The sequence below is a fragment of the Vicia villosa genome, unplaced genomic scaffold (genome assembly GCF_029867415.1).
Source record: "Vicia villosa cultivar HV-30 ecotype Madison, WI unplaced genomic scaffold, Vvil1.0 ctg.001961F_1_1, whole genome shotgun sequence".
NCBI classification, from domain to species: Eukaryota; Viridiplantae; Streptophyta; class Magnoliopsida; order Fabales; family Fabaceae; genus Vicia; species Vicia villosa.
In genome coordinates, this window is record NW_026705791.1 from 307427 (window position 1) to 335113 (window position 27687).

General features: G+C 30.3%; 2 protein-coding genes and 1 long non-coding RNA gene across 3 annotated transcripts; 1 reads left to right on the plus strand and 2 right to left on the minus strand.

The window, feature by feature from the left end:
- Nucleotides 1-6224: 6224 nt before the first annotated feature.
- LOC131637269 (EH domain-containing protein 1) lies at nt 6225-11342 on the plus strand. The gene is made up of 16 exons (XM_058907850.1): nt 6225-6494; nt 6573-6652; nt 7524-7592; nt 7665-7722; nt 7891-7946; nt 8027-8063; nt 8169-8230; nt 8794-8907; nt 9050-9152; nt 9268-9317; nt 9507-9635; nt 9718-9969; nt 10071-10150; nt 10354-10480; nt 10717-10860; nt 10963-11342. The coding sequence occupies exons 1-16, from the start codon at nt 6410-6412 to the stop codon at nt 11146-11148; spliced, it is 1632 nt and encodes a 543-aa protein (XP_058763833.1). The 5' UTR covers nt 6225-6409; the 3' UTR covers nt 11149-11342.
- Nucleotides 11343-21442: 10100 nt separating this feature from the next.
- LOC131637281 (gibberellin-regulated protein 12-like) lies at nt 21443-22060 on the minus strand. The gene is made up of 3 exons (XM_058907863.1): nt 21977-22060; nt 21831-21861; nt 21443-21718 (listed from the first exon to the last, which is right to left on the minus strand). Exons 1-3 carry the CDS (start codon nt 22040-22042, stop codon nt 21555-21557), a joined length of 261 nt encoding a protein of 86 aa, XP_058763846.1. The 5' UTR covers nt 22043-22060; the 3' UTR covers nt 21443-21554.
- A 4594-nt stretch (nt 22061-26654) lies between these two features.
- Nucleotides 26655-27409, minus strand: LOC131637266 (uncharacterized). Its single transcript, XR_009294300.1, has 3 exons — nt 27158-27409; nt 26971-27066; nt 26655-26885 (listed from the first exon to the last, which is right to left on the minus strand). It is a non-coding gene; the product is annotated as an uncharacterized LOC131637266 (long non-coding RNA).
- Nucleotides 27410-27687: the final 278 nt, after the last annotated feature.

A 27687-nucleotide genomic window follows, 5' to 3' on the forward strand; every position in this document is an offset into this window, starting at 1 on the left:
TTTCGGAAGTTCATTTCCGAAATTTGTTAGGTAATATATTTCGGAAATGAACTTCCGAACCATATCAGTTTCAGCATAAAACTCATCAATCAATGTAGTGAAATAGGGGAATAATTGAGTGATGTTTACCTGAAATTGTAGCTTTCTATGCTCCCTTTAACGTGATCAACGGTTTGAAACTTGATTTTAGGACGAAAAATGGATGGAGATTGATTGAGTTTTGGAGAGGGTTTGGGGAAGTTTTGGAGAAAAATGATGAAATAGTGAAGGAGGGAAATTTGTATATGCAGCAATATTTTCGGAAATGAACTTCCGAAAATATTCACGGTTTTGAATTTTTTTGACTTCGGAGATGCATCTCCGAAGCAGGAGCAGTTTTAGGTTTTCGCTGGGGGTGACCCCATAAAGAGGTGGGTAAAGAAATTTTCTAAAAATAATTACATACAATTCAAACTATTCAATTCAATAAATAAAAATATAATTCAATTCAAACCATTCAATTCAGAATATGCTACACTGATAAAGAGAAGATAAATACTCATTTAATTGTCTACCGAAAGGGAAGGTAAATATGTATATAAATGAAAATTAATTTTTTTAATGATGATTAATACAATAGATAGCAATTAATCATGAAACAACTTTTTACCGTGAGAGATAGCAACATAGTCCTGAAACAACATATTTGTTGATAATATAAATAAGGGTCATGCTAACGAGTGCCCCCGGGCACTCTTTAAGGTTTTCAAATAAAGAAAATATTATCTAAATAAATTAATCATTTCAATATTCAATTCATTAAATACAAATATTTTCAATAAAACATAAATTTTGTTACTTAAAAAAAGTCAATTATTTCTATTTTTAATGCAATGATTACAAGTATTAATAACAAAACATATTATTTTTAAACTCTTAACCAGTGTTCCTGGGGCACTCGTTAGCATTGCCCTATAAATAAAACATAAAGTAGATAATAAAAAAAACATAATATTACAAATAAATTAGACTGAAGAGGGTATATCATATGAGAATGACATGCCCTCTTAGACTAAATAACAATATTATATTTTGCAAATAAAAATGGAAGATTAGTATTCTATATAATGAGTGATACATGTTTATTAAAATATAAAATAAGAATAAAAATTCAAAAATGTTGCATCGGAAAGATTGCATAGAGGTAGGCATTTAAAAAAATAATGAGTAGCATTGGAAATATAGATAGCAGGAGTGATGGTTTCATTGAAAAAACTCGGACTTGGATCCTCTCCTTTCAATTTTTCTCTCCATTTCTCTCCTTCATTAATTTCTCTCTATCTCTCTCTTATATTTCATCTCTCTTATTTAATTTATAATTTTTTATTAATCATCTCTTTTATTTTACACTTATTTGAATGAAGAAGGGAGGGAGATGATCCAAACTAAAAAAAAAAACTCAGTTGAGTTTGTTTACAATGCAAGATATGCAAATATCATACTCTCTTTCCTTCTTGAATAGTTGAAGGATAAATATAGTCCCTCTCCTTCTTAATTCTTATGCAAAATCGACACAAATCATAAAAATAAATAAATAAAATTTTCAATCTCAAACAAAATGGTAGAAGGGGAAAATAAATAAGAAAAAAAAGGGAAAAATCATAGTAGAAAATGAAGATCTCTTGTGCAAAAATATATATGTGCAAAAATCAGCACAAAGAAAAAATAAATTTCTCAATCTCAAAATAACTCAACAGAAAGAAAAATCAAACTCTAATCAGCCTCTTGTTTTAAGATATATTTTCTTCTTTGTAACTCCATCTCCAGATCTATGTACAACCGATCAAAACAAAAGAAGGAGAGAATGTTGTTAATTAAAAAGAAGTCGATGATAGGATTATTAAATTTTGTTAATGTTTTCACTTACATTAATAATGTCATATTCTTCTTATCTCCATATCTATGTTATCCTCGTTTCCTTCTTCTTATATCCAAATCTATATGTAATATAGAGAAAAAAAATAAAAGAATAAGAAATATGGAAGTAAAATAAGAGTTCCAAATCTATTATGAAATGAATAATTGATAAGGATTTAGGCTGTACAAGAATCAATAAGTGAAATATGAAAGCAAAAGAAATATATAAAATTGAGAAAATAAAGAGAGAAAGAACATAGGGATAAGAGAGAGATAAGAGGCATGGGAAAGATAATGAAAAAATAATGGATATAAGTCTGAGTGGAAATGAAAAATGTTGGTCGTGAACTACTCATAATATATGACACGAGTAGACTGATTGGGAAAAAGATATACAAATATAATAAACTAATGGTAGCAGTTTGAAAAACGAAAAAAAGCAAAAGAAATAGCTTGCAGTGCATTTATTTATCAGTTTTGGCGTGTCAAAATGCACCAAAAAATAGAAAAAGAGTTAGACTTTGAAAACCATATAATAATTAATCAATTTGTTATGCTACGTTAGGATTGTTCATGATAACCAAACCATTTTTTTGGTAAAAGTTTAAAAATCAAATCGGTATTCTAGATAACTGGTTCATGATTTGGAAATGGAGTAAAACCGGTTTGAGTCTAATTTAAAACGATTTTTAATGAAAATCCAATTTTCAATCAATGACCTCATACGATAATGAACAACACTATTTTTCTCAGCACACGTGAGTTCCGTGAACGACGTTGAATGTCAATATGTTTGTAAGCATTTTCGTTGAATGCCACCGATTTAGTGAGACTCGATGAACGCCACCAATTTCCACTGTGTTTGAGAGAGGAAAACCTGATGAATATGAAAGGCCTCACCAAAATTATGTCTTTGAGAGAAAACCATATCAAAATTAAATCAAGACGATTGGGGAACATGTTAGAGGAATTAATGGAAACACGAGAGATTGATGTAGTGAATGATGTTGATTTTTTTTTATAAATTTAATAGAAGAAGTACAATGAGAGAAGAAGGGAAACTCTGATCAGAAGATCCAAGAAGCAATTGCTATTGATATATTTGGTTTACAAATTTGTCTTTAAAATGAGAATCAGATCTAAAGTTGGCTTTTTAAAGTGTGTACCCAATTTTTTGGGTTAGGAGTGTTCAAAATCAAACCAACTCAATAGAAAACCGCAAACCAAACCAAACCGAAACCGCAAAAAACCGCATTTGGTTTAGATTAGTTTGAGTCATTTTTTAACAAAACCGCACGGTTCGGTTCGGTTTGCGGTTTGTATTTTGTAAACCGAGGCAAACCAAATCAAACCGCATTATGTTACAACCTAAGTTTTACTTAACTCACATCCAACCCAAACTTAAACCACTATGCCAAATTTATCTTTTAGCAGCACCCCTACGAAAGCGCTTTTAGGAAAAAGCGTTGGTATAGGTTTCGCTAAAAACAAAATTAAAAAACACGCAAAAAAAACACTCTTATAGGGGGGTTACGAAAGCGCTTTCAAAAAGCGCTGGTAAAGGCATGGGTACGAAAGCGCTTTTCAAAAGCGTTCTTATAGGGGGTTATGAAAGCACTTTCAAAAGCGCTGCTATAGGGGGTGGGGTACAAGAGCGCTTTTATCCTAAAAAGCGCTGGTATAGCCTTAGTTACGAAGGCGCTTTTCAAAAGCGTTGTCATAGCTGTTTTAAAATTAAATTTTTTAAAAACAAAATTAGACAGAACGCGTTTGCCCCTCACAAATCCCTAATTCCCTCTTTCTCTCTTGCCATCGTTGCGCCCATAAAAACTCAGAAATCATCTCTAATCTTCGTTGCCACCGTCGGAGAAGAAGACCGTGAGCCACCATTCCAACTCAGAAAACTCACCATCTTCGTTGTCACCATCGTGCGAAAAAAACCGTGAGCCACCATTCCAACTCAGCCGTCGGAGAAGAAGACTCACCATCTCAGCCGTCGGAGAAGAATCACCTTTGAATTGCACGAAAATCGCTTATGAATTGGCATTAGAGGTATGTTTATAAGATTATGTGAATTTGTTTTCAGTTCCTATAGTATTACATTTCGTTTTTGTTGAAGAAAACTGTAGTTTCCAGTTCTAGTTGGTATAAAAACTGAGTATTTAAGTATTGCTCTAGTTACTACAGAACTGTTGTGGATACACTTTACTTTGACTTAACCATCTATGCTTTATGTGATAATCTGAATGTTGTTGTTGCTCTGGCCATCAAACCAATTCTTCAAACCAATTCCGTTTGGATATCCTAGGGTTGAGGTGTAGCTATGATTCAACATCCATTATAATACTTAAACCATGTTTTTTTTTACATTTTATTATTAACAACTACACATAACATAAATGTTTATGAAATCATCATTTATCAACTAAATACATTAATTTCTAGAAATAAATTACTTCAAAAATGTTGTTTGAAGATATAACTCATACGTGACATAATTCTTTTTATCAGTAATCAATTAATTAAATATTTTATATCTTAATGAAAATATAATAATTATATTAATTAAAATATATTATATAGGGATTAATGGTTATACGCTGTTAGTGTAAAAAGTTTTACACGATCAATTCATTCCAACCATTCATAATTATTATTTTATATATAATTAAAATAAAAGTTAAACATAATTTAAAAATCTGACGGTTATAATTCACTGGCGATGTAAAACTACTTTACACCGTCTGTGTATTCCCATTAAATTCTATTATATAAATCAAATCCGGGGTAAATATTTTCATTGAAAAAAAGAGAACAATTTAAATACACCGTTTGTGATTTTTTTTATAAAAATTAGACCATAAATATTGGGTGAGCAATTCATACGTGGAACAACCACTTATAGATAATGAATTAGATTTTGAAGTTTATTATAAAAATTATTTATAAAAAAACAAATTTTTGTGTTGAGACTTTGATCTCTATTAAAATTGGGTTGAGATTGGTTGTCCTTCTTTTTTATTTTCTTTTTTGGCCTTTGCCTTAATTTTGTATGGTGTTGCACCTTCTTGGGCTTATTATAAATGCTTATAAAAACAATATTGTCAAAAATAAAATGATATGAACTATAATTTCAAAAAGTCAAAAGTCACCCGTAAAAAAATATTAAAAGATATGAACTATAATTTCTGAAAGAAATATGATATGCTTACACTATTTTGCAACACCCACACCATATTCTTATACATATCACATACTATTTTCATTTTTTAATATTTTACTTTGCTTTGATTTGTGTGCAATGTAATCTTTCTTTGTTAATATATACGGTATAGCAATACTGTGTAAGAAAACAAGTGTATACATAGGAAGGCTCTTTCTGAAAGTGTTATTATTATCAGCAATCTATCCTTACACAATTTCCTACACCTAATACTTACACCGTATATACTCTTCACTGTATTTATACGGTGAACAATGTTTTTAAATAAAATAATATTAAATGGTGAGTAGTATTCGTGAACAGTGTCAATAAATAGCGTCGATGAATATTGTTTATGAATTGTATATGAATAGTGACTTTTAATAGAAAAATAAAGTTTGGTTAATAAAGTCAAAAAAATTGGTTCATGAAATGATGAAGTTGGTTAATAAATATTCTGATGTTAAAAATATTTTTTTAGTAAAACAAAGTTGGTTAATATAATGTGAAAAATTGGTTAATGAAGTTTGTTAATAAACTGTCCAGATTTTAAGTAGTTTGAAATTGGTTATTAAAATATAAAAAGTTGGTTAATTACATAATTTTATTTTCATATTCTCTCAATCTTAAAATTAAATAAAAAAATTTAAAAAATTAATATTATTATTATTATTATTAAATTTTACTATTCACTGTATAAGGGAATAATAAAATAGGTGCAGGTGCAGGTGTAAGAAAATGAGTAAAGATCCTATCCATTTCTCAAAAGAAATGATTACTATAGTTTTAATGTATAAATGTGTAATTAGTGTCATAACTTTTAGAAATGTGTAAATATATCTTTTATTTACATTAAAATTATAGTAATGGACACCTCTAATTTTTTTTTTTTAAAATGGATAGGATTTCTGTGGTAAATATATATCTTTCTACCAAACAACTAAAATATCACCTCACTCTCTATTTACTTTTTTTCAATTTTTCTATCCTTTCACTATTTTATCTTTCGCTTTCTTTTCTTTTATTTCTTTTATTCAAACAAAGTGTTAAACTCATTTAATACAATTAGATATGGTGATAAATTAATAAAGTGGTGGCACAAAGTTCCATTAACGTTAAGTTTGGAACTTGTCCAAATTAAAAAGCAAAGCAAAGCGAAGCGAATGCGTGTGCAAGAAAACTGTGCAAAAAAAAAAAAGATATTAAAACTCTCTTTCCGTTAAACTCTCTACTTAGCTGATTAAACTTGTTTAATCTTGATGTTGTTGTTATTGTTGTGAAACGCAACAGAATATTGTTATTCTGCTATCAATGGAGTTGGATCCGATCCCAATCGGTTCGTGCTCCAAAGAGCATCAGAGCATTTACCAACTCTGGTTCAATCACGCTGATGCAGGTTTTTTCTTTATCCATTTTTCCGTTTCGTTAACCATGGAACGATGAAATTCACCACCGTGCTTACTTTGATTTTCAGATGCTGATGGCCGCGTTACCGGGAATGACGCCACCAAGTTTTTCGCCATGTCCAATTTGTCTCGTCAAGATCTTAAACAGGTTTTCTGTTTGTTATTTACTTTTCTTCTATTGCTTCTATTAAGAAATAAATTATCTAATATATGATTGGTCACTTTTAGTAATTAAGAATTTGGTCAACTTTATCTATATATATTGTTTTCATGAATATGAGTAAACTAGTAAGTTAATCCGTGTGTAAAATACTCTTAAATTACTCCCTCACACTCATAATGTTTGAGTTTAATGAATATGCACTCACTGTGTAAAATAATTTTACACTGTCGTCTCATAGGAATTCATTAGTTAGCCATAACATACATCTAACTTGAAAACAAACATGTGATTGGTCGACTTTTACACTGACTGTGTATATCCTAATTTCGCAAAATATTTTAAAAAGGTTTTGGGTTCTATTACAATTTCAAGTTGATCCCTAAATTTAACAATTTACTATCAATTAATTCTTCATATTATAACTACTTATTATCAATTTAATCCCTAATATTAATATAAATAAAATTTTGCCAGAGTCAGCTGTCATTTTGAAATATTAATATTCTCATGAATCTATTTGAGAGCATCCTATAGAGACAAGGTGGAAGTGAACATTTGGATTGGCGATGGATCATAAAAATTGCGTTGAAATATCAATATATAGCTTCAAGAAAGTTGCGTTTATTGTACATTGGAATGTGATTTTTTAGATGCATACGCTAATCCAAACATACCAATTAAGAGCTTACTCCAAAGAATATATATAGCAGGATGTTATTGATTTTCTGTTTTTATAACTATTTATCTACCTATGCTGTCAAGGATGCGGATGCGTTCCTCCAATTAGAACCTCCCCTGCCCTTCCTTATACCTAGTGAACTAAACTGTTTCTTTCTTTGCTCCTTACCAAAATTAGGTGTGGGCTATTGCAGATTCAAAGCGACAAGGTTATCTAGGACTCCAAGAGTTTATCATTGCTATGCAGGTAAAAGTATGTTATATTTTGTGGAATTTTAATGCATATAGATACCCTGAACCTTACTCATTTGAAATGTAGCTAGTTTCTTTGGGACAATCTGGACATCCAATAACACATGATTTGCTGAGTAGTGATGGTAAGTTGTGTGAGTTTAGATTTTTCTTCTACTGTTTTATTTGAATAACTGTTTGTAATTGTATTGGTCAAATATTAAAATGCACATAGTAGGTGCTGTCTGCACATGTTTATTGTGAATTTCTATCTTATAACTTTTTAATCTAATAGAGCTTATCATTTATTGCAGTTGATTTGAAAAATCTGAAACCTCCCATAATGGAGGGTTTGGATGTATTACTGGCTGTAAGTATTTATTTGTTTATGGCATTATCTTTTTCATGTTTATTTAGTGAAGTACTTACTGCTTGGCTTTGTATATTCAGAAGAAAAAGCATAAACAAAAAAACGAGGATGCAAATGGTAATATATTTCCCATTTTACTAAATTTGGGCACTCATTGAGTATGGTTTTCATGTTTGTTCTTTTCTCTTCAAATTCTCCATTCAGTAATTAGTGATAATGCAGGTAGTTCTCAATTACAGCCATCACTATCAAGTAGTTGGTTTTCTTCAAAATCCACAAAAAAGGCAAGCGTTCTGCTAACATGACATTGATTTTTTGTGTGTGCGCATTATCCTTCTCTGCTGCTAGAGAGAACATACTGAGTATTCGTGTCCAGTTTTTAATTAATAACAGTAGCATACTTGATTTTCATTCTTTACCAGCTTTATTACGCTCTAGCTTTCATTTTGTGCCATCATCATCTTGAGGGGAAAAAAGTATCCTTTGTTTTGGTTTGGTTATTTACTGTCTCAATATGATGTCATTAATAGGAGCCTAAAACTAACAATATTTGTTGCCTTTTAAGTAACTTTCTTGAGTGATGCAAGCCGATACAATTAGTAATAATCTACCTGATATCAACAGATGAATATTAATGTGTCAGTTTTGAGTTGTTAGTTTCAAGGCTTACCAAATTTTCATTTTGTCTTGTATCCATCTAGTTTAGTTTCTGATAAAGGCCGTCCTGTAGTATAAAGGTCCTTTAATCTGTGTTGTTGCCACTTCTTTGCTGTTGCCAAATATTAGAAATTATCAAATATATGTTCTTTTAGGTATTTTACTTGGATTTTGGTGCATATTTCCACAGGTTCCACTTTCCTCTGTGACATCAATAATTGATGGCTTGAAGAGACTCTACATCCAGAAGTTGAAGCCTTTAGAAGTTACTTATCGCTTCAATGATTTTGTCTCCCCGTTATTGGTCAGTAAGTTACTATCCTTAGAAATGACTGATCATCCAAGATTTAGTGTCATATTTCTTTACTTGGTTGTATTTATATCGTTTCTATGTTTCAAATACACTGTTGACATCTTCATTAATTGCAATTCTTCACTCACTGTAGACAAATAGTGATTTTGATGCCAAACCTATGGTTATGCTTTTGGGTCAATACTCAACTGGTAAAACAACATTTATCAAACATCTGCTTAAATGTAGTTATCCAGGCAAGTAATTCTTCTTTCTCTATATCCATGTTAGTAACTAAGTGTGGCACTTCTCATATCTGTCTTGTAGACATAAGTACTGAAGCTTGTCCTGTTTTCCCATAACTGTCAATAGGTGCACATATTGGACCCGAGCCTACTACTGATAGGTTTGTTGTCGTCATGGTATGTGCCAGAAAACCAGATTCTCTCCCAAAACTCTATAATACATAAAGAAAAAATTTCAAATTATTTTTGCAGCAGTACATATTTTTAACAATTTGAATTATTGTATTCATTTCAATATATCTTCATATCATTTTGGAAAATGAGTTATTACATTAGTTTTAACTAGCAAATGATGTTGGTGTACAGTCTGGACCTGATGAGAGAAGCATTCCTGGAAATACTGTTGCTGTCCAAGCAGACATGCCATTTAGTGGACTCACAACTTTTGGCACAGCTTTTTTGTCAAAATTTGAGTGTTCACAAATGCCTCATCCTGTAAGTTGCTCTCGCTCCATTGAACAGGTTTATAAATTTTTCTTGTATGCATTTGGAATAACTAGTTTTTGATTGTCCAAAGCTACTAGAGCACATTACATTTGTGGACAGTCCTGGAGTTCTATCTGGAGAAAAGCAACGGACGCAACGAGCATATGATTTTACGGGCGTAACATCTTGGTTTGCTGCCAAGTGTGATTTGATACTCCTCTTGTTTGATCCTCACAAACTTGACATTAGTGATGAGTTCAATCGCGTGATATCATCTTTACGGGGACATGATGACAAAATTCGAGTGGTTTTGAACAAGGCAGATCAAGTTGATACTCAGCAAGTAAGTGCGTGTTGTTATACTTCTGTAGGTTTATAAAATGAATCTTTTATTACCGGATAAGGAAATGTTCACCTCACCTCTATTTTGTCCCTATGTTGCAGCTGATGAGGATTTACGGAGCCTTAATGTGGTCACTCGGGAAGGTGCTGAACACACCTGAAGTCATCCGTGTGTATATTGGGTATGTTACTATGTATATGTATATGTATACTTCAGTCAGTGTTGAAATTTTCTCTTTGACATGGAGAGTTGAAAAGAGACCAATGTGTTTCTATAATCACTAGTTATTTTAAGCTTCTCTTTATTTGGTATCAAGAAGTTGCATCAATGTTATTTTTGTATGGAATTGTGGCAGATGTATTTTATCTCACCTTTATTTTGCAGCTCTTTTAACGACAAGCCTGTAAATGATGCTGTCACTGGTCCAATCGGAAAGGAACTCTTTGAAAAAGAGCAGGAAGACCTTCTTTCAGATCTGAAAGATATACCCAAGGCGGCTTGTGATCGAAGAGTGAGTTTATTGATTTCATTTTTGTTTATTGAAGAGTGATTTTATTTTATTTTGCACTAATAATAATTAACGAATAAATTCTAAATAGATTGATAAGATTAAATTACAATCAAATCAGCCTTTTGATTTGATTTTTTTCTTTCTTTTCGCGATTATATCTTTTAGAAATATTTACTTCTTGAACCATATTCACCAGTTAATTTTATCTTATGTATTGAATTCATTGCCTACTGAAGATCAACGAGTTTGTAAAACGAGCCCGAGCAGTTAAGATACATGCTTACATTATTAGTCATCTTAAAAAGGAGATGCCTGCAATGATGGGCAAAAGTAAAGCTCAGCAAAAACTAATTGATAACTTGGAAGGTGAATTTGGAAAGGTATGAATGTGATTCTACATCTGCCATGCTCACCTACATGTCTCTTTGATCTCACTTATATATTAAATTGTGTGTATATATGACCTGTAAAATTCAAAACAGGTACAAAGGGAATTCCATTTACCTCCTGGTGACTTTCCAAATGTTGAGCACTTCAGAGAGAGCTTGCGTGGTTATAATATTGACAAGTTTGAAAAATTGAAAACAAAAATGATACGAGTAGTTGATGACATGCTTGCGTACGATATTCCTAACCTCTTGAAGAATTTTAAGAATCCCTATGATTAAATTTTCCAGTACTTGATTCAGTCGTGAGTTGATTTAGTTGGAGTGACATTTGTAATATACAAAAATTACAGGTTATTGATGTAATTAATGTAAGTTCGTATTGGATCTTTATGCAAAAAATATTCACCTGGAGCCCATTCTTCTGTAGTAGAGTTTTATTGTTCAAATATGAACTCTGTATTTTATCTCTGTCATCAACAGTTTCACAAATTATAATAAATTGAAGACTAAGTTACTTATTCTTATCGCTGTCATCAGCAACAGTTTCAAAACTTATACTAAATTGAAAACTAAATGTTGGGGTGTGATTTGATTGTTGGTTTATGTGTCTCTTTGATTAGTAAAAATCTTCATGTAATATTTGGTTCGAATTTTTGTCACTATTTTTGTTAAAATTGACTGCATATTATAGCAATGTAAGATGAGAGTGCAATAATATGATTAAGACTTTGAATCAAAATCAGTCATTAGGTGATTACAATTATATACACTACTATCTAATTAGAACTAACATGTAATAACCTATATTTCTAATAGTCCCCGCAACTTCCAACTTGAAATGAGTAATTACATCAAATCGAAAGAAAATACAAGGAAAGCCGGAAATACATCGGCCAAGATCAAAGCCATAAAGACATAGTAGTCACAATTCAAGACTTAGCCACTTAACAGAAGAACCAAAGCTTAATTAACATAAGGTAGAAAGACATAGTAGTCACAATTCAAGACTTAGCCACTTAACAGAAGAACCAAAGCTTAATTAACATAAGGTAGAAAGCACAAACAACAAAGTCATTATAGACTAAACATATGTGCAAGCCATAATAGGATAATAAGAAAAGGATTTGTCTTTATTGAAGAAATTATGATGGATTCCTACTCAAAAACAGAACAAATTTGCATGTTTCTTAAATTCCAAACCTGTATTTCATTATCACTTGAAACAAGGGCAAAGGAACCTTGATTTTTCAACTCTAAATTATTAAAGAATGTTTGCTCAGGAGAGATCAGAATTTGTTCAATAGAGTGTTCCTACAGCCAAAAGACGTTGAACACCATCAAACGCAAAGGAAGACGAAATTGATGGAACTCCATAGTAAAGAACAACTCGTAGATCGATTTTCACTGATGAAAACTTCTTTGCACCATGTTTTGTTACTTCTTCAATTGGTGCAATAGTAGCAGTATACATTGACATGTTTCACAATTGCAGGAGTAGTAATACAAACAGTTTCAACAAAAACACTCTCGAATGCAATTATGTGACTTCTTCATCAGCCGGCAATACTTTCCTGTATTTATCCATAAAGTTATCTTGTAATGACCGACTTTCGGTAAGTTTCTTGCATCTCAAATTTTTGGAATACATATAAGAAATTATATGAGGAACAATTAGAAGTATGAGTGTTTGGCTTTGTTATTGATATGCAGATTATAAATCCACTAACTTAACTCGTATGAAGTATAAATGCATTATGTTTAATATTTTTTATAACTAATGAAGGATTCATCATTCCATTTATTTAGAATAAAACAAAAAAAAAACTTTATAATATTAGCTTGAATTCGTAAATTTGGGCATTATGGTGCCTAACAAACTGGTTTTATGGGGTAAGTTAGATTCAAAATCTAATATACTATCTCAACTTATTCTAAATGTGTTGTTGGGTCACTTGAATTACTAAAAAGCACAATATTGAGGTCATTGTCAAAATCAAAGTACAACAAAACTAGATTTTGTTTATTTTAGTTTTCATTTAAAAAAAAAGATTTTTCATCACATTTATATTAATAGGATTAAAATAAAATATTAACGAATATCAATAGGATAAAAAAAGTTTTTTCATCTCATTTATAATAATAAAATTTAAAAGGGAATATGAACCTGTTTCGGGAAAGATCTACCATATAAATTTTACTTAAATTTTATTTTTCAAATTTTTATATTTTTTTATTAATTTTATTTTTCGAATTCTTCATACCTTTTTTAAAATACTATTATTATTTTTAGAAAACACTTAAACTTGTTAAAAAAAATTGCAAAAAAACTTTTTATTTAAAACAGAAATATTTTATATTACTTTTATTTTTAAAAATACAATTTTTTTTATTATTTTAATAGTTGGAAGATTTGGTTCTTTGGATTTGATTCATGAGTTATCAAAAGAACCAATAATAAGATTTAATTTAAATTTTAAAAAAATAGGAGAAATTTAAATTGGAAGATTTGGTTCTTTGGATTTGATTCATGAAATTAAATGAATTTAATGGGAATACACAGTTTTACACCGTCAGTGAATTGTAATCGTCATATTTTAAGTTATGTTTGACTTTTATTTTAATTATATATAAAATAATAATTATGAATGGTTGTGATGAAATGACAGTATAAAACTTTTTACACTCACAATGTATAACCATTAATTCCAAATTAAATATTAAGAAAATTAATGGGAATTATTCATTTGAATTTTGTTTAATGGTGATAATTTTGGCATTCTGTATAATATTATCTTCAAAAAATGTTCTTGATGTTTAATACTATTAGTAATTTTCTCTCTCACGTTTTTTGGAGTGTTATAATGGTTAAACACTAGAAAAAATAAATTATATTTTAGAGATTTTTTATAAATTTTATATATATATATAAATTGTTAAATCACTTACTAATTTTTAATGCCAAAATTGATAATAATGTTCTAATTTCATATATTTATATTAATTCAATTATTTATTATCATTGATCCCACCAACAATTTATTATTATTTCTTTAACTAGCCATATTTTAATCTCTTCTTTAATAATTAATTATCCCACTTATTAACTAACCATTTTTTAAAATATAATTAATAAGGAATTATTTGTCACATTTTCAAAATTTTATAATAAATAATAATAATTATTTAAATAACAATTTCTTTGCTAAGGAGTTTTGAAACTAGCTATGAGCAATTTCTTTGCATTCTGATGGTGCGATTGAGGTTGAAATTGGAGAAGATATAATCTCTAAACTGAAATACTAGGAATCATCGCTGTGAAATTGGAGGTGATTTGAGCATGAACGCTGTGAAATTGTTCATGATGAAGAATTGGAATTTCATCGAATTGTTAGAGATGTTTTACAATGAAGAAGTGTATTTTATTCTTCAATTCCACTCATTTCAAGACAAGGACACAGTGTTAATGAAAGGTCCATACACTATTCATAACATGTCTATGCTATTGAGAGATTGGAAGCCTGACTTTAGTTTGAATAAGGATATGTTGCGTACAATACCCATATGGGTTAAACTCCCACAATTCCCTCTATACATATGGGGGCAGAAGAGTTTAGAGAAGATTGGTAGTGCTTTGGGTAATCTTGTTGTCACAGATGAATGCACCGCGCAGAAGCTTATGGTGACATATGCTAGAATCCTTGTGGAAATGGATGTTACCAAACCCTTAGCTAATGAGATAACCAAAAAGGATAATGAAGGAAACAAGATGAGTCAGCTGGTGGAATACGAGTGGAATCCTAAGTTCTGTCAAAGATTCCAAAGGTTAGGACACAATTGTTATGAGAATCCACAACAGAAGATTTCAAAAAAAATGGAAGCCAAAGATAACACAAAAGAAGGTGAACCAGGAGGAAAAGATAGAGGATAATCCTAAGGAGAAAGTGGAAGCTAACTACCTCGACCATAGTGGAGAAACACATAAAGGGCAAAGGGCATGATGTTGACGAAACACCCCAACCTGTGAGTTGTGATAATGTTTTTGATGCACTAAGGCTATTGAATAAGCCATTAGTGATCAAAGGTATTACATGATGATATCTTGGAACATAAGGGGGCTAAATAAGCTAGATAAGATTAAGGAGATTAGCTCCCATCTCTATAATCTTAAACCTGATATAGTCATTTTGCTGGAAACTAGGGGCAAGTATAATAATGCTCAGGATGTTAGGAAAAAACTGAAGTTTAAGGGTTCAGTAATTGACAATTATGATAAGCACCATAATGGTTGCATATGGATGATGTGCGATGATAATTGTGTGGAGATTAAACATAAATGGAGTACTAGTCAGCTTCTGCACTGTTGTGTGTTTTATATGTAGGGGAAGTTTATGCACTGGATCACAACTGTTTATGCAATGAACTAACTGGAACATAGGAGAATCTTTTGGAGAGACCTAGAGAAGATCCATCAGCATTAACTTGTCCCCTGGTGCATTGTTGTGGATTTCAATAATGTGTTGAATACTAATGATAGAATAGGAGGTAGAATGGCGATTGAGGCTGAGTATGGGGGTATGAAGAAAATGATGGAGAATTATGGATTAGATGAGATGGATAGTGAGGGAGATTACTATACTTGGTCCAACAAGCAAATTGAAGGTGTTATCTACCTTAGAATAGATAGAATTCTAGGGAATCTTGAGTGGATGCATAAGCATGACAAATCCACTTTCACTATGATGGCTCCAAGTGTATCTGACCATGCACTTTTGTGTCTTAAGGTGCAAGACCAAAAGCCCCTGCGCAGGTACAACTTCAAGTTTAATAATTACCTTACAAAGATGGAAGGTTTCCTTCATGATGGAGCTGAGAGTTGGTACAAACCAATTCAAGGTAAACCCACGGTGGTGTTGTGGAACAAGATGAGGAGGCTAACCCCTGTGATCATAATGTTAAGCAAACCACTACAGGGAATGAGAATGAATATTGAGGAGACTAGGCATTAGCTCCATAAGGATCAGATGGAGCTAAGCAATGATAGAATGAACACATAACACATTGAACAGACGAAGAAGTGGACTACTGAGGTGCTAAAGTGGAATGAGCTAGATGATATTGAGGTTATCCAAAAGGAAAAAATTGATTTGTTAAGGCTAGGGGATGGAAATAATGTATATTTCCATGCCTATATCAAAACCAAAAATAGGTAGAAGAACACGACAACCATTACTAGGCATGATGGTAGTGTGGCTCAAAAGTAAGAAGACATTGAGATGGAAGTGCTTAGGTTCTATATAAATATGATGGGCCAAAAGGGGGATATACTTGAGGGCATAATCAGTGTTGTCGTGAGGAGTGGACCTCAGATTAATCAGGACCAGTTGGACTCTCTCATTGCTCCTATAATTGATAAAGAGATCAAGGTAGCCCTGTGTAACACTCTTCTAACCCACAAGGAATATTGCAATATAATACGAATTAAATTTAAAATAAAATCACCAACAAGGGTGTCACATCTTCAAAAAAGTTTCACGTTAACAAGTCCTGCTTTGTAACGCGGATTCTCAAAATCATATAAATCAAATATTTCTTTAACATAACAATAATGTCATCACTTTACTCGCAACGGAATTCATAGTTTAAAAACATCAATAAAAACTTTATAAAACATCATTCATGACTCCTCCGTTCATGCTTCATAAATCAAACTTCATAATACTATAAAAGTACTTCATCATGTTAAAACAATTCAAAATGAACATAATAGTTCCAAAACACACGATCCCGACCCCGATGTTACGTGTCAAAGCAAGACTCACTTTATTCTAAACAAACGATATAAAGGACTCCACAAAGCTATCCTCTAACTTCAATAGACTACTCCTGATTACCTGCACGTTACCCACGTGAAGGGAATATTCAAATAGAAAGGGTGAGTAGTTTATAATTATTATATAAGACATAAGGAATAAATATAGTAGTGGTACACAAATAATCAACAATCGCACATATACCGATACAACGTATCCTTATGCTTCACATACTTACTCACACCTGCACATCATCATCTATTCACTATACCATCACATAATTCAATCATAATCATCACTTAAATCATTCACATCACAATTAATCAAACTCGTTCGTTCATGCAATGTCACAAACAATGTGATGCAACACCATTATACTCATGCATGTGGTACCAATACTTCACTCATGACTTAGTCATCGTTCTCCAAAGATCCCCACCATAGGATCGACAACTGCCTGGAACCGGAGCACTTCACAATATCACACTCAATCTGCACAATGGGATTGAGACCATCACTAGACCAACCATTCTGCAAACATCACTGGACTACTGTCCTATAAATATGCTATGAATGTATGATGCACAACTTCACATTAATCAATGACCACGACTTGTCAAAATGGCATCATCATTCATTTATTCATCAAGTCACATAATCGTCTCAAATATACAAACATCCCAAACATCTCCATCAGCACAACACATACTTTACAATTGTCATGTTATCAATTATCACAATAATATGTCATTACAACAAGTATAAAAACACAAGTAGTTACATAATCAGGTTCCATACAATTAGCCCTCAAAACCCATCCAAACGAACTTATTAAATTCTGGAAACTTACTAAAAAAGTTATTATAAATCATGAGCGTCCACACCATCCGTTCTGAGAATCTTTATCTTCTGACCACTCTGCTTCTCAACATTTATCTTGAACTTCTGGAATTCTGTGAACACCTCAGTCTTAAACTTGATAAGTGTTATCCACGTCATTCTTGTGAACTCATCCACAAAAGACACAAAATACACATTTCCTCCAAGTGAAGGTTCTGGAAATGGTCCACACACATCAGAATGCACTACTCCCAGAGCATGCTTTGCTCTTGGAGCAACTTCTGATACAAATGGAAATCTGGGTTGTTTGCCTTTCATGCATACTTCACATGACTTCTCAGGCTTCACAATCTTTGGAATGCCATGTACAAGCTTCTTAGAACTTAGATGCCCCAGGCTTCTATAGTTCAAGTGCCCCAACCTCTTGTGCCACAACTTACTATCACCTTTTGAGCCTTCAGCACTCAGACATTCTGTTTCAGCTGTTCCTACATTCACCTTGAATGTTTTGTTGCTTCCCTATTCAGATTGCATAATCAAATTCTGATTGGAATCATACAACTTCAAGAGGTTGTTCTTCATAACAACTGAGAAACCTTTTTCAATGAGCTGACCCACACTCATCAGATTGCTTTTGATTCCAGGAACATACCAAACATCTTTGATCAGAACAGTCTTTCTATTCTTCACTTTGACTTTGACATTTCCCATACCTTCTGCATAAAGGTACTTATCATCAGCACATCTAATCTTTGTCCTCCTTTCAGAGTCAAAATCTATCATCCATTGTTTGTTTCTAATCAAGTGATTTGAACACCCAGTGTCCATATACGACCACTCTGACAAACATCTTCCGTCAGACTCTGAAGCCATTAATAGCACAGGTTCATCATCTGAGTCACCTCTGGCTGTGTTTGCTTCTTCTGATTTCCTTTCTTTGTTTGCCAAACAGTCTTTAGAAAAATGGCCAAACTGTTTGCAACAGTAACATTGAACTTTCTTCTTATCCTTTCCCTTCTGATATCTCTTCTCATCAGAAGTTGAGGTTTCCTTCTAGAATCTATCACCACGTCTATCTTCAGGTCCTTCTTGACAAAAGAAGCCTTCATAGCTTGCTCAACTTCTCTCTCAGAAGTTCTCTCAATTAGACGCAACTCTTGTGCTTCTAAACTGCTTTGTAACTCTTCTATTCTCATGATTTCCAGATCTTTAGAATGTTTAATAGATACAACAATATAATCAAATTGAGGAGTAAGTGACCTCAATACCTTTTCTATGATTACTTGTTCAGAAAGAGTTTCTCCACAAGCCTTCATCTCATTAGTGATCACAATCACTCTAGAGATATACTCAGAAACTTTCTCATTGTTTTTCATGTTGAGATTTTCATATTGCTTTCTCAGGGATTGAAGCTTCACCTTCTTCACTGATACGTCACCATCGTAACACCTGACCAGTATATCCCACGCCTCCGTAGACGTCATAGCATCAGAAATCTTCTCAAACACATTCACATCCACACACTGATGGATGGAGAACAACTCCTTTTGATCTCTATTGTTCGTTTCTCTCTGCGCTTCTCTTTGTTCTTCCCTTGCATCCGCTGCAACCGGAACATATCCTCTAGTGACAAGATCTAGAACATCTTGAGCACCAAATAGTACACGCATTTGAATCATCCATCTCTTCCAGTTTTTGCCATCAAGAACAAAGTTTGGTATTTAAGTTGCTTCCACTCATCTTTAAACTTGTGCAGAAAAAATAGATTTCACTCACACTCACACAGTGTTTTCCAACCCACAAACAACCAAGAAAAATGTGATTCAACACAACTTTGTTTCCCTGAAACAAAATTAATCACACAGTCACACAAACTCACGTTCACTCGTGTTTCCCTGTGTTTGGAACCGGAGCTCTAGATACTAATTGTTGGTGCACAATGAATAAAGATGATGACAAAGAGAATAACGGCGCAGAGATTAATGAGAGAGAATAAAGTTGTTGTTGATAAATGATAGCTACTACAAGGCTATTTATGCAAAAGAAAATCTTGCCACGTAGGCCCTAACAGACTAAACTTAGTGAACAAGTTTAAGGTACAAACAGTACAATACTAAGAAATACTAAAGTACCCTTACTAACTAATAGCTAAACTACCAGGACCCAGAAGCTACAACTTCTGGTCAACACTACTTCTGAGTAACCATCAGAAGATCAACCCGCATCAGAACTTCTGATGCTCATCTTCTGAATATTGAATTACTCTTCAATAGTCATTGAAAGGAAGGCTGATGACCAAGCCAGAGATCCTCCTAATATTGAACAACCAATGGTGGTTCGGAAGAAGAAGCTAAAGAAGATTAGTGATTATGGTATAATTCTTGCTATTGGTTTCCTTCTCATAATTCTGGAATTTTCACGTTCAAAAACATGATATTGTGTTTGGTAAATGAAATTGGTGTTCAAAAATATGACATTATTCTCCATAATATTCCATGACATTATTCTCTATAATATTCCCTGTCGAACCAGAGGCTATCCTTCGACATAATAGAGTTCGATCCAATTCTCATAATTGCCGAAACACCACAACTACAATTTTGACCTATAATAGCATCAATTTAATAACACTTATAACTGAAGCATTATCAAAAATTTAACATAAAGACTATGATAGCGCTTTTATATCAAACGCTATTATAAGGTGACCCATATAAAATGCTAATATAGAAAACTGGAAAAAATATCCAAAAGTAATTGTGCAGTTCAATAGCGCTTTTTATAAAACGCTATTATATGTATTTCTGTTATCCAATGTGACTATACAATGAAGAACATCCAATTCTAATTCTGTTATTGTTCATTGTATATACATGGAGAAAAACATTTCTCTATTATTTAGATATAAGCCATCTTTTGCATCGTTGTGCTTGGAATACTCACTGTTGAATCTAGCCTGTGATTCTTGAAGGTTTTGTAGAATGTAAGTAAGCTATATATGGATTCATGCTTTTTCTAGTCTGAAGATTCTTGAAAGTAGAAAATAATTTTTTACCCAAATTCAACATGGAAGAAAAATTTCCTCGATTTGTGTTGCAATATTTTATAGTTATGAAGCTGAATTAATACTTTGTTTTTATCTACTTAACATTATATTTGTATCCAACAAGAATAAGGCTCGCTAGTGTACATAGTTTGACAACCCTATAGGATAAAGGTCCGTGTCAAATTTTTCGAGGCCCTGTGTTAGTTAGTCATAGTTTAATTATGAATAAATAGAAATCTTATTTAATGTAGCCCGTCTTGCACGTCCTCAAAGACGGCTCTGATATAAAATGATTTTGCCATTACATATTGGATTATTTATGGTTAGGATCAACTTCTAGAATATGTGATTTTTGGAAAGTTTCTTATTCACGCAATCAACTAATTTTATACTTTGAATTTTCATATTGTTTTTTAACTTTAATGATGATGGTAAGAATAAGACTTTCATTTGGGTTTTTTCTGCTATTAAGTTGATTAGGATTGTCATTTTTATAAAATATCTCATTTGGATTTTATTGCCTCATTTTCATTGTTGGTATAAATATGGTATTTTGCGGATCTATGCATGCAAAATACCATATAAATTGTGTGTAATCGTTATGGATTTGATTCTTCAAATATCAAACTGGATCTAATCCAGACTATCTTGAGACAGTAAACTACTTGAAATGATCATAGTATTATCTCACTATTAATAAAAATAATTGTCATGTATTTTTTATGGACAGGAAATTAGCCAACATTCTACTAAATTATCTAACCAGAATTATCTTTATCAATAAATATCTTTGGGGTAAATTAGAAGAACGCCATTGCCATGTTTTCATATGGGATGAGCTTTTTGATTCGATAAGAAAATGTAAAAAGCTTATGAATTAACTTCAACATACCAATTGAAATAATCCTTTTATTAATAAACAAGTAAAACATAAATGCATTGACTAGGATCTATGCATCACTAATAGTTTTAACATGAAAATAAATAAATTAAGGGCAATTGGGTCCTCCTCTATAACATGGACATTCTTCCTTATGGCCACTTGTTCCCGATGGCACACACAAACATTTTCTACAACACATGTTGCAGTATGTTAGACATCCTTCCTTATATTCAGTCTCTGAACAACGATAGTCACACGCACCTTTGCATTCTGAATAAAATTTAAATTTAAATTATGATTAATAATTGTAAATAAAATTAATTTTCATTTCACACCCTTTCCTATAATTACAATAATTTTTTTTAAAGGAAATAGTACGTACGTTCAGCATAAAGTGATCCTTCTCCACCGGCCTATATAAGAAGATTTATAGTAGAAAATATATTAGTATAAAACTAAAATTTCAATTTAACATATAGATACAGAAAAGTGTAAATAAGTTAAAAGAGAGGAGACATGATTACTCACTGATGCATTTTGAATTAGAAAAACTGTAACAAATATTAGAAGAGTTGCACAAAAAAGTTTAGACATTGTGATTTTGGTTGGTATTGCAATGAGTAAATCACTCTCACTCTTGTATTTATAGTGTCTACTCTAGTTAGGCCATAATACAATAGCATTAAAAGCTCTTAATTTCGGTCAAAAAAGCCAATAAGTTTTAAATAAAATTAGAATTTCTGTTTTATTTTTAATAAGAAATTTGTATTTAGCAGAATTTAATCAAATCTTCACCATTAAGCCACACACGCAAACATTTTAATACAATATTAATAGTTACACTCATTTTAAATCTTTGATCTTATTTTAATTTAATGGTTATAAATGCAACTTATTGCCTCGGATGTTTTTGCTAACAAAAGCCTCCCCTACTTTTAGTAAATAATCTCTATTTTATTATATTAAAATATAATATCTTTTCATAAAATAATATAGATTTCTCACCCTTTTCTAACTTAATTACTTTTTCATTTATTTAAAAAAAGGATGATCTTAAATATTTCTTTAAAAAACCATGATTTTTACAAAATAAAGTTTTTTCTTATTGTGCATCAATTTTTTATTTTGAATATCTAACATTTATTAAAAAAAAAATTAATGTAGTTTTGAAAAATAAATACAAAAAATAAATTTTGTTTGAAAATATATAAAAATGATAGAAAGCTTATTAATTTCAGTGTTCAATCTATATATTTGTTTCCCGGTTTACTCATTACTAATTATTTGAATTTTTGTATAGTTTTTTAATATTACTCTTAACTCTATTTAAAATCTTTTCAACTTTGTAGTATTAAGTGATAGAATACAATTTTATTTAAATAACAAAAAAAATGCGAAATTGTTTAAAATAGAGAGTGTGCATTTGTAATATTAAAAATCACATTTGTTTACTATCAATAAATATTAAAACTGCATATTTTAAAAAAATATTAATAAGAATAACGGAACAGAATATCATATAATATAAATAAAAAATAATAAATGTTTCTTAAAATTGATAGTAAATATTATTTTATTATAAATAACATTTTTATTAAGAAATATTAAAAATCACATATTTTTAATTAATATAAATAAAAATCACATGATTTTTATTAATTTATTAAAAAAATTGGATTTTATAGTATTTATTAACAACAAATATGATATTTTAATAAAAAAAAGTGTACTTCAATATTAAACTAATTTCACTATTTTTGTTTTAAAATTATATTCTATTCACTTAGTACACTATAAAATGGATATAATTTTAGATATAGTAAGAAAATTAATTAAAAAATTATATAACAAAAAAGAAAAAATAATAAAGTAATTAGTAATGAGTAAACCCAAAAAATGAAGATATAAAAATTAAATAATGAAATGTATAGGTTTTTATTTTAAACATTTTAACACAAATTTCAATTTTTTTTTATTCACAACTATAATATTTTTTTTAAGTTTTTAAGTTTTTAATTTTTTTAAGTATTAGAGATGAGTTCGGACATCAAGTGATTTCAATCTCTGTCCAATCGCATTTACGGAAATCAAACCATAGTCACTTCTTACCAAGTCGAGCACCATTCACTACTATACCAAATAACTTTTAATTTACATTATTAGATACTCATTATTCATTATTTAATTTCTTTTTCTAATCTTTATGTTTAATTTTAATAAAAAAAAAGGAGAAATTTGATTAAATATAAGAAGAAAATATTTTTTAAATTAAGAATAGTAGTTTTTTAAGAAATATTTACCATCAAGCTTTTTCTTTAAAAAAATGAAGAATTACATCCGTTATTAGAAAAAAGTGAATAAATGAAAATATTGTTTGTATATCTATTTATAAAATAAAATAGATTTAATATCTTTTTATAAATTAAAATAGATTTCTCACACTTTTTCTAACAACTTTATTACTTTAAAAAACAAAGTTTCTTCTTATTTTTAAACAAACTAGTCAGAGACCCGTGCTTCCGCACGGGTGATTTTTTCTTCTGGTGTAGTATTTTTGTAATGATATGAATAATATAAATAAAAGGAATTATAAGCAATATGCATAATTAAAAGTAATTGTTTTACTTGAATAGAGTTAGAGTTTTATTGATTGCTCTGTTATACTCCCAATTCTTTGAAAACCTAATATCCATAGGAATCGTTTTGAAATTTGAAAATAAATACTTTAGTTTTTAAATAAAAGTCATTATTGTTTAAAATAAAATAGGCATTGTATTGAAAGTGGCCCTTAAGATTAAACATTATTATCTTATTCACGTGTTAATTTTGTGTGTAATAAAGAACCATATAAAAAATGACATGTGAGTTGGAGAAAAAAAATAAAATTTTAACAAATGCAAATGTAAAATTTTAAATATAAATCAAAAATATGAAATAATTTACTTAATTGTAAATTTAACAATAATTATATAGAAAACAATGATCCACAAAAAAATGTTTAAGATAGGTTAAGAACACAATAACAAAATTGGGTCAGGTAATTTAATAATTGACGGTCCAACAACAATTAAAAGAAAATGATATAGATCACTATGGTTTAATTATAAATGAAAAATAATCATATAAATTCAATTATATTAAATAATCATATAAAAAAATACTATAAGATGGAGATAATAAAAATGAAATATTAACATTTAAAAATAAAAATTATCTCTCAAATAGTAATTGTTGATTAAATAAAATAGCTACTATGTTGATAATGACCCGTGAAATAAAAAAATAATTTGATGCGATATAAAATATATTTAAAAACAAATGTAAAATAAACAATAATCATGGAAATTTAATTGTATTAAATAACGATAAAAAATCGTGAGATGGAGAAAAAAATAAAAATAAAGATGTTATCTTTCAAATAAAGACAATGATTGAAAATAAAATAGGCATTATGTTGATAGTGACCCGTGAGATAATAAATAAATAAATAGAGAAAAAAATTAAAATGAAAGTAAGAAAGTGTGAAATATGATTTAATTTAAAAAAAATACAAAAAGGTGAAATTTGATTAAATATAAGAAGAAAATATTTTTTAAATTAAGAATAGTAGTTTTTTAAGAAATATTTACCATCAAGCTTTTTCTTTAAAAAAATGAAGAATTACATCCGTTATTAGAAAAAAGTGAATAAATGAAAATATTGTTTGTATATCTATTTATAAAATAAAATAGATTTAATATCTTTTTATAAATTAAAATAGATTTCTCACAGTTTTTCTAACAACTTTATTACTTTAAAAAACAAAGTTTCTTCTTATTTTTAAACAAATTTCACCTTTTTGTATTTTCTTTAAATTAAATCATATTACATTCACTTAAAGAGATGAAAAAAAATTGTTCATTTTTAAATACAATATAAAATAATATTTAAAATGTATAGAAAAATTTAAATAATAAATAATTAGTACATAATAACGTAGTTGTGAAGACAACAGTGGTGCAATTATTACTATTTTTTTCATATAGGTTGCACATCTACTTCCTTATTTTATTTTTTATTCAATACCTTTAGGCTTTAGGTAAAATTATGTAAAAAAATAGTCAGGATTTACTTTGTTTTTAGATTCTCCTCGGTTTTGGTATAAGAGTTTAATTGCTATGCACTGTCAGTGTAAAAAATTTTACACTATCAATGCATCACAACCACTCAATTATATTACTTTTTAAAAAATTAAAATAAAAGTCAAATACTTCCAATAGATTAACGGTTGTGATTCACTGACGGTGTAAAACTTCTTTACACTGTCAGTGTATTCCAATTAAATTCTTGGTATAATTCTCTCATTTTAATTAGTTTTTAAATTTTTTTGGACATTTTAATATTTATTAACAAATATAATTTTTTAATTAGAAAAATATGTATTCTTAAATTTAAATCAATTTCACTATTTTTTATATTAAAATTATATTTTATTAATTTAAAGTACATAATAAAATTGACAAAATTTTAAATATAGTAAAAAAATATTTAAAATTATCTAAAAAGAGAAAAGATAATAAAGTAATCCTATGATATAAACCAAGATACTCTATCATAATATAAAGATATTATAAAAATTGGTGTATTCACTACAACGAGGAAGGGCTTTAAAAGCGCTTTTTATAGCCTTTAAAAGCGCTTAAAAGCGCTGTGAAAGGTGGCGCTGGCGTAGCTAACAAAAGCGCTTCAGAAAGAGCTATGGTAGGCCCCCCTATAAGAGCGCTTTTCTAGAAAAAGCGCTCTTGTAGGCCCCCTTTAAGAGCGCTTTTTCCAGAAAAGCGCTGTGATAGGTCCCCCTGTGAGAGTAAAAAATAAAAAAAACGCAACATACTAAAGCGCTTTTGGAAAAGCGCTCTTATAGGGTGGGCTTTAAGAGCGCTTTTTCTGGAAAAAGCGCTCTGATAGCCCCCCTATAAGAGCGCTTTTCCAAAAGCGCTTTAGTATGTTGCTTTTTTTTTATTTTTTTTGCTTTTTTATTAATCTTTGGCAGCGCTTTTACAAAGAAGCGCTTTAGTAGGTGGGCCTTTAAGAGCGCTTTTCAAAAGCGCTTTCGTTGCTAAATGAGGTATTTTAATGTGCAGCCTGTAATTTAATCCTCCCAGTCGACCTGTAATATTTTCGACCTGTAATATGTTTTCAACCTGTAATATTTTCGACCTGTAATTTATTTTCGACGATATTATTTCAGCCATCAGTAAGACAATATATATATACTAATATAATACCATTATAATATCCAAAATTATATATATACATCATTACAACATCAATAATATTATAGTTCAAATCGACACAAATCCTACATGAAAAAGCGCTTAATATAAAATTGACACAAATCTTCTTTGATTTCTTCCAACTTAAGCTTCGGGTACGCAGCAGCACGGAATTCGTCAAGGTACTACAAAACAAAAACATAATATGAATGATATATTTAGTTAAATGTAACAAATTATATGAAATTATCTTAAGTTATAAATTCATACCGTGAGCGGAATCTCTAATTGATTCGCCTGAAGGATTTCTTTCATATACCTCAAAACAAAGTATCCGCAATCGTAACTGTTTCGCTGTTGCGGACACTACATAGAAAAACAAATAAGATTCTATAGTTGTCTTGTTTTATCAAGTAGCATAAATATATTATAAGCAACATTGTGAAAAATAATGTACCTGCACTTGGATCCAAGTAATGTTGTTAGATTTAGTTCGGGATACCTGTGCGTCCCGTTGACTTCGGAACACTTGTATTGATCTAATTAACAAATATATAAAAGCATATGTTTAGATCAATCCCACAAATAAGTAAATATATAAATATACACGAATATATATTTAGAACGATCCCACTTACAAATCAACGATGTCCTTCATGGCCGGATAATTGGTCCATTCACCATTTACCGAATTCAGATAATACACGACTTCCCTTATAGGGTTGATAGCAAGCAGCAACCAGTGTGCTCTATAAATTAAAACAATAGGTTATATGAAAATTTTGCTATACATAAAAGAAACAGAGATTAGATGAACAAAGAATGAGAAACTAACCCTACTGGTCGGGTATTATACGCCCAAAGATGCAGACTTTCTGTATTGCCGGTGGACATGAATCTATCTACTAAGCACTGTCTAACTGATTCCGGTTCCGAAGCAATTGCCATTCCGCTGCAGTGGGCGGAAGACACGAAACGGAATTTGTT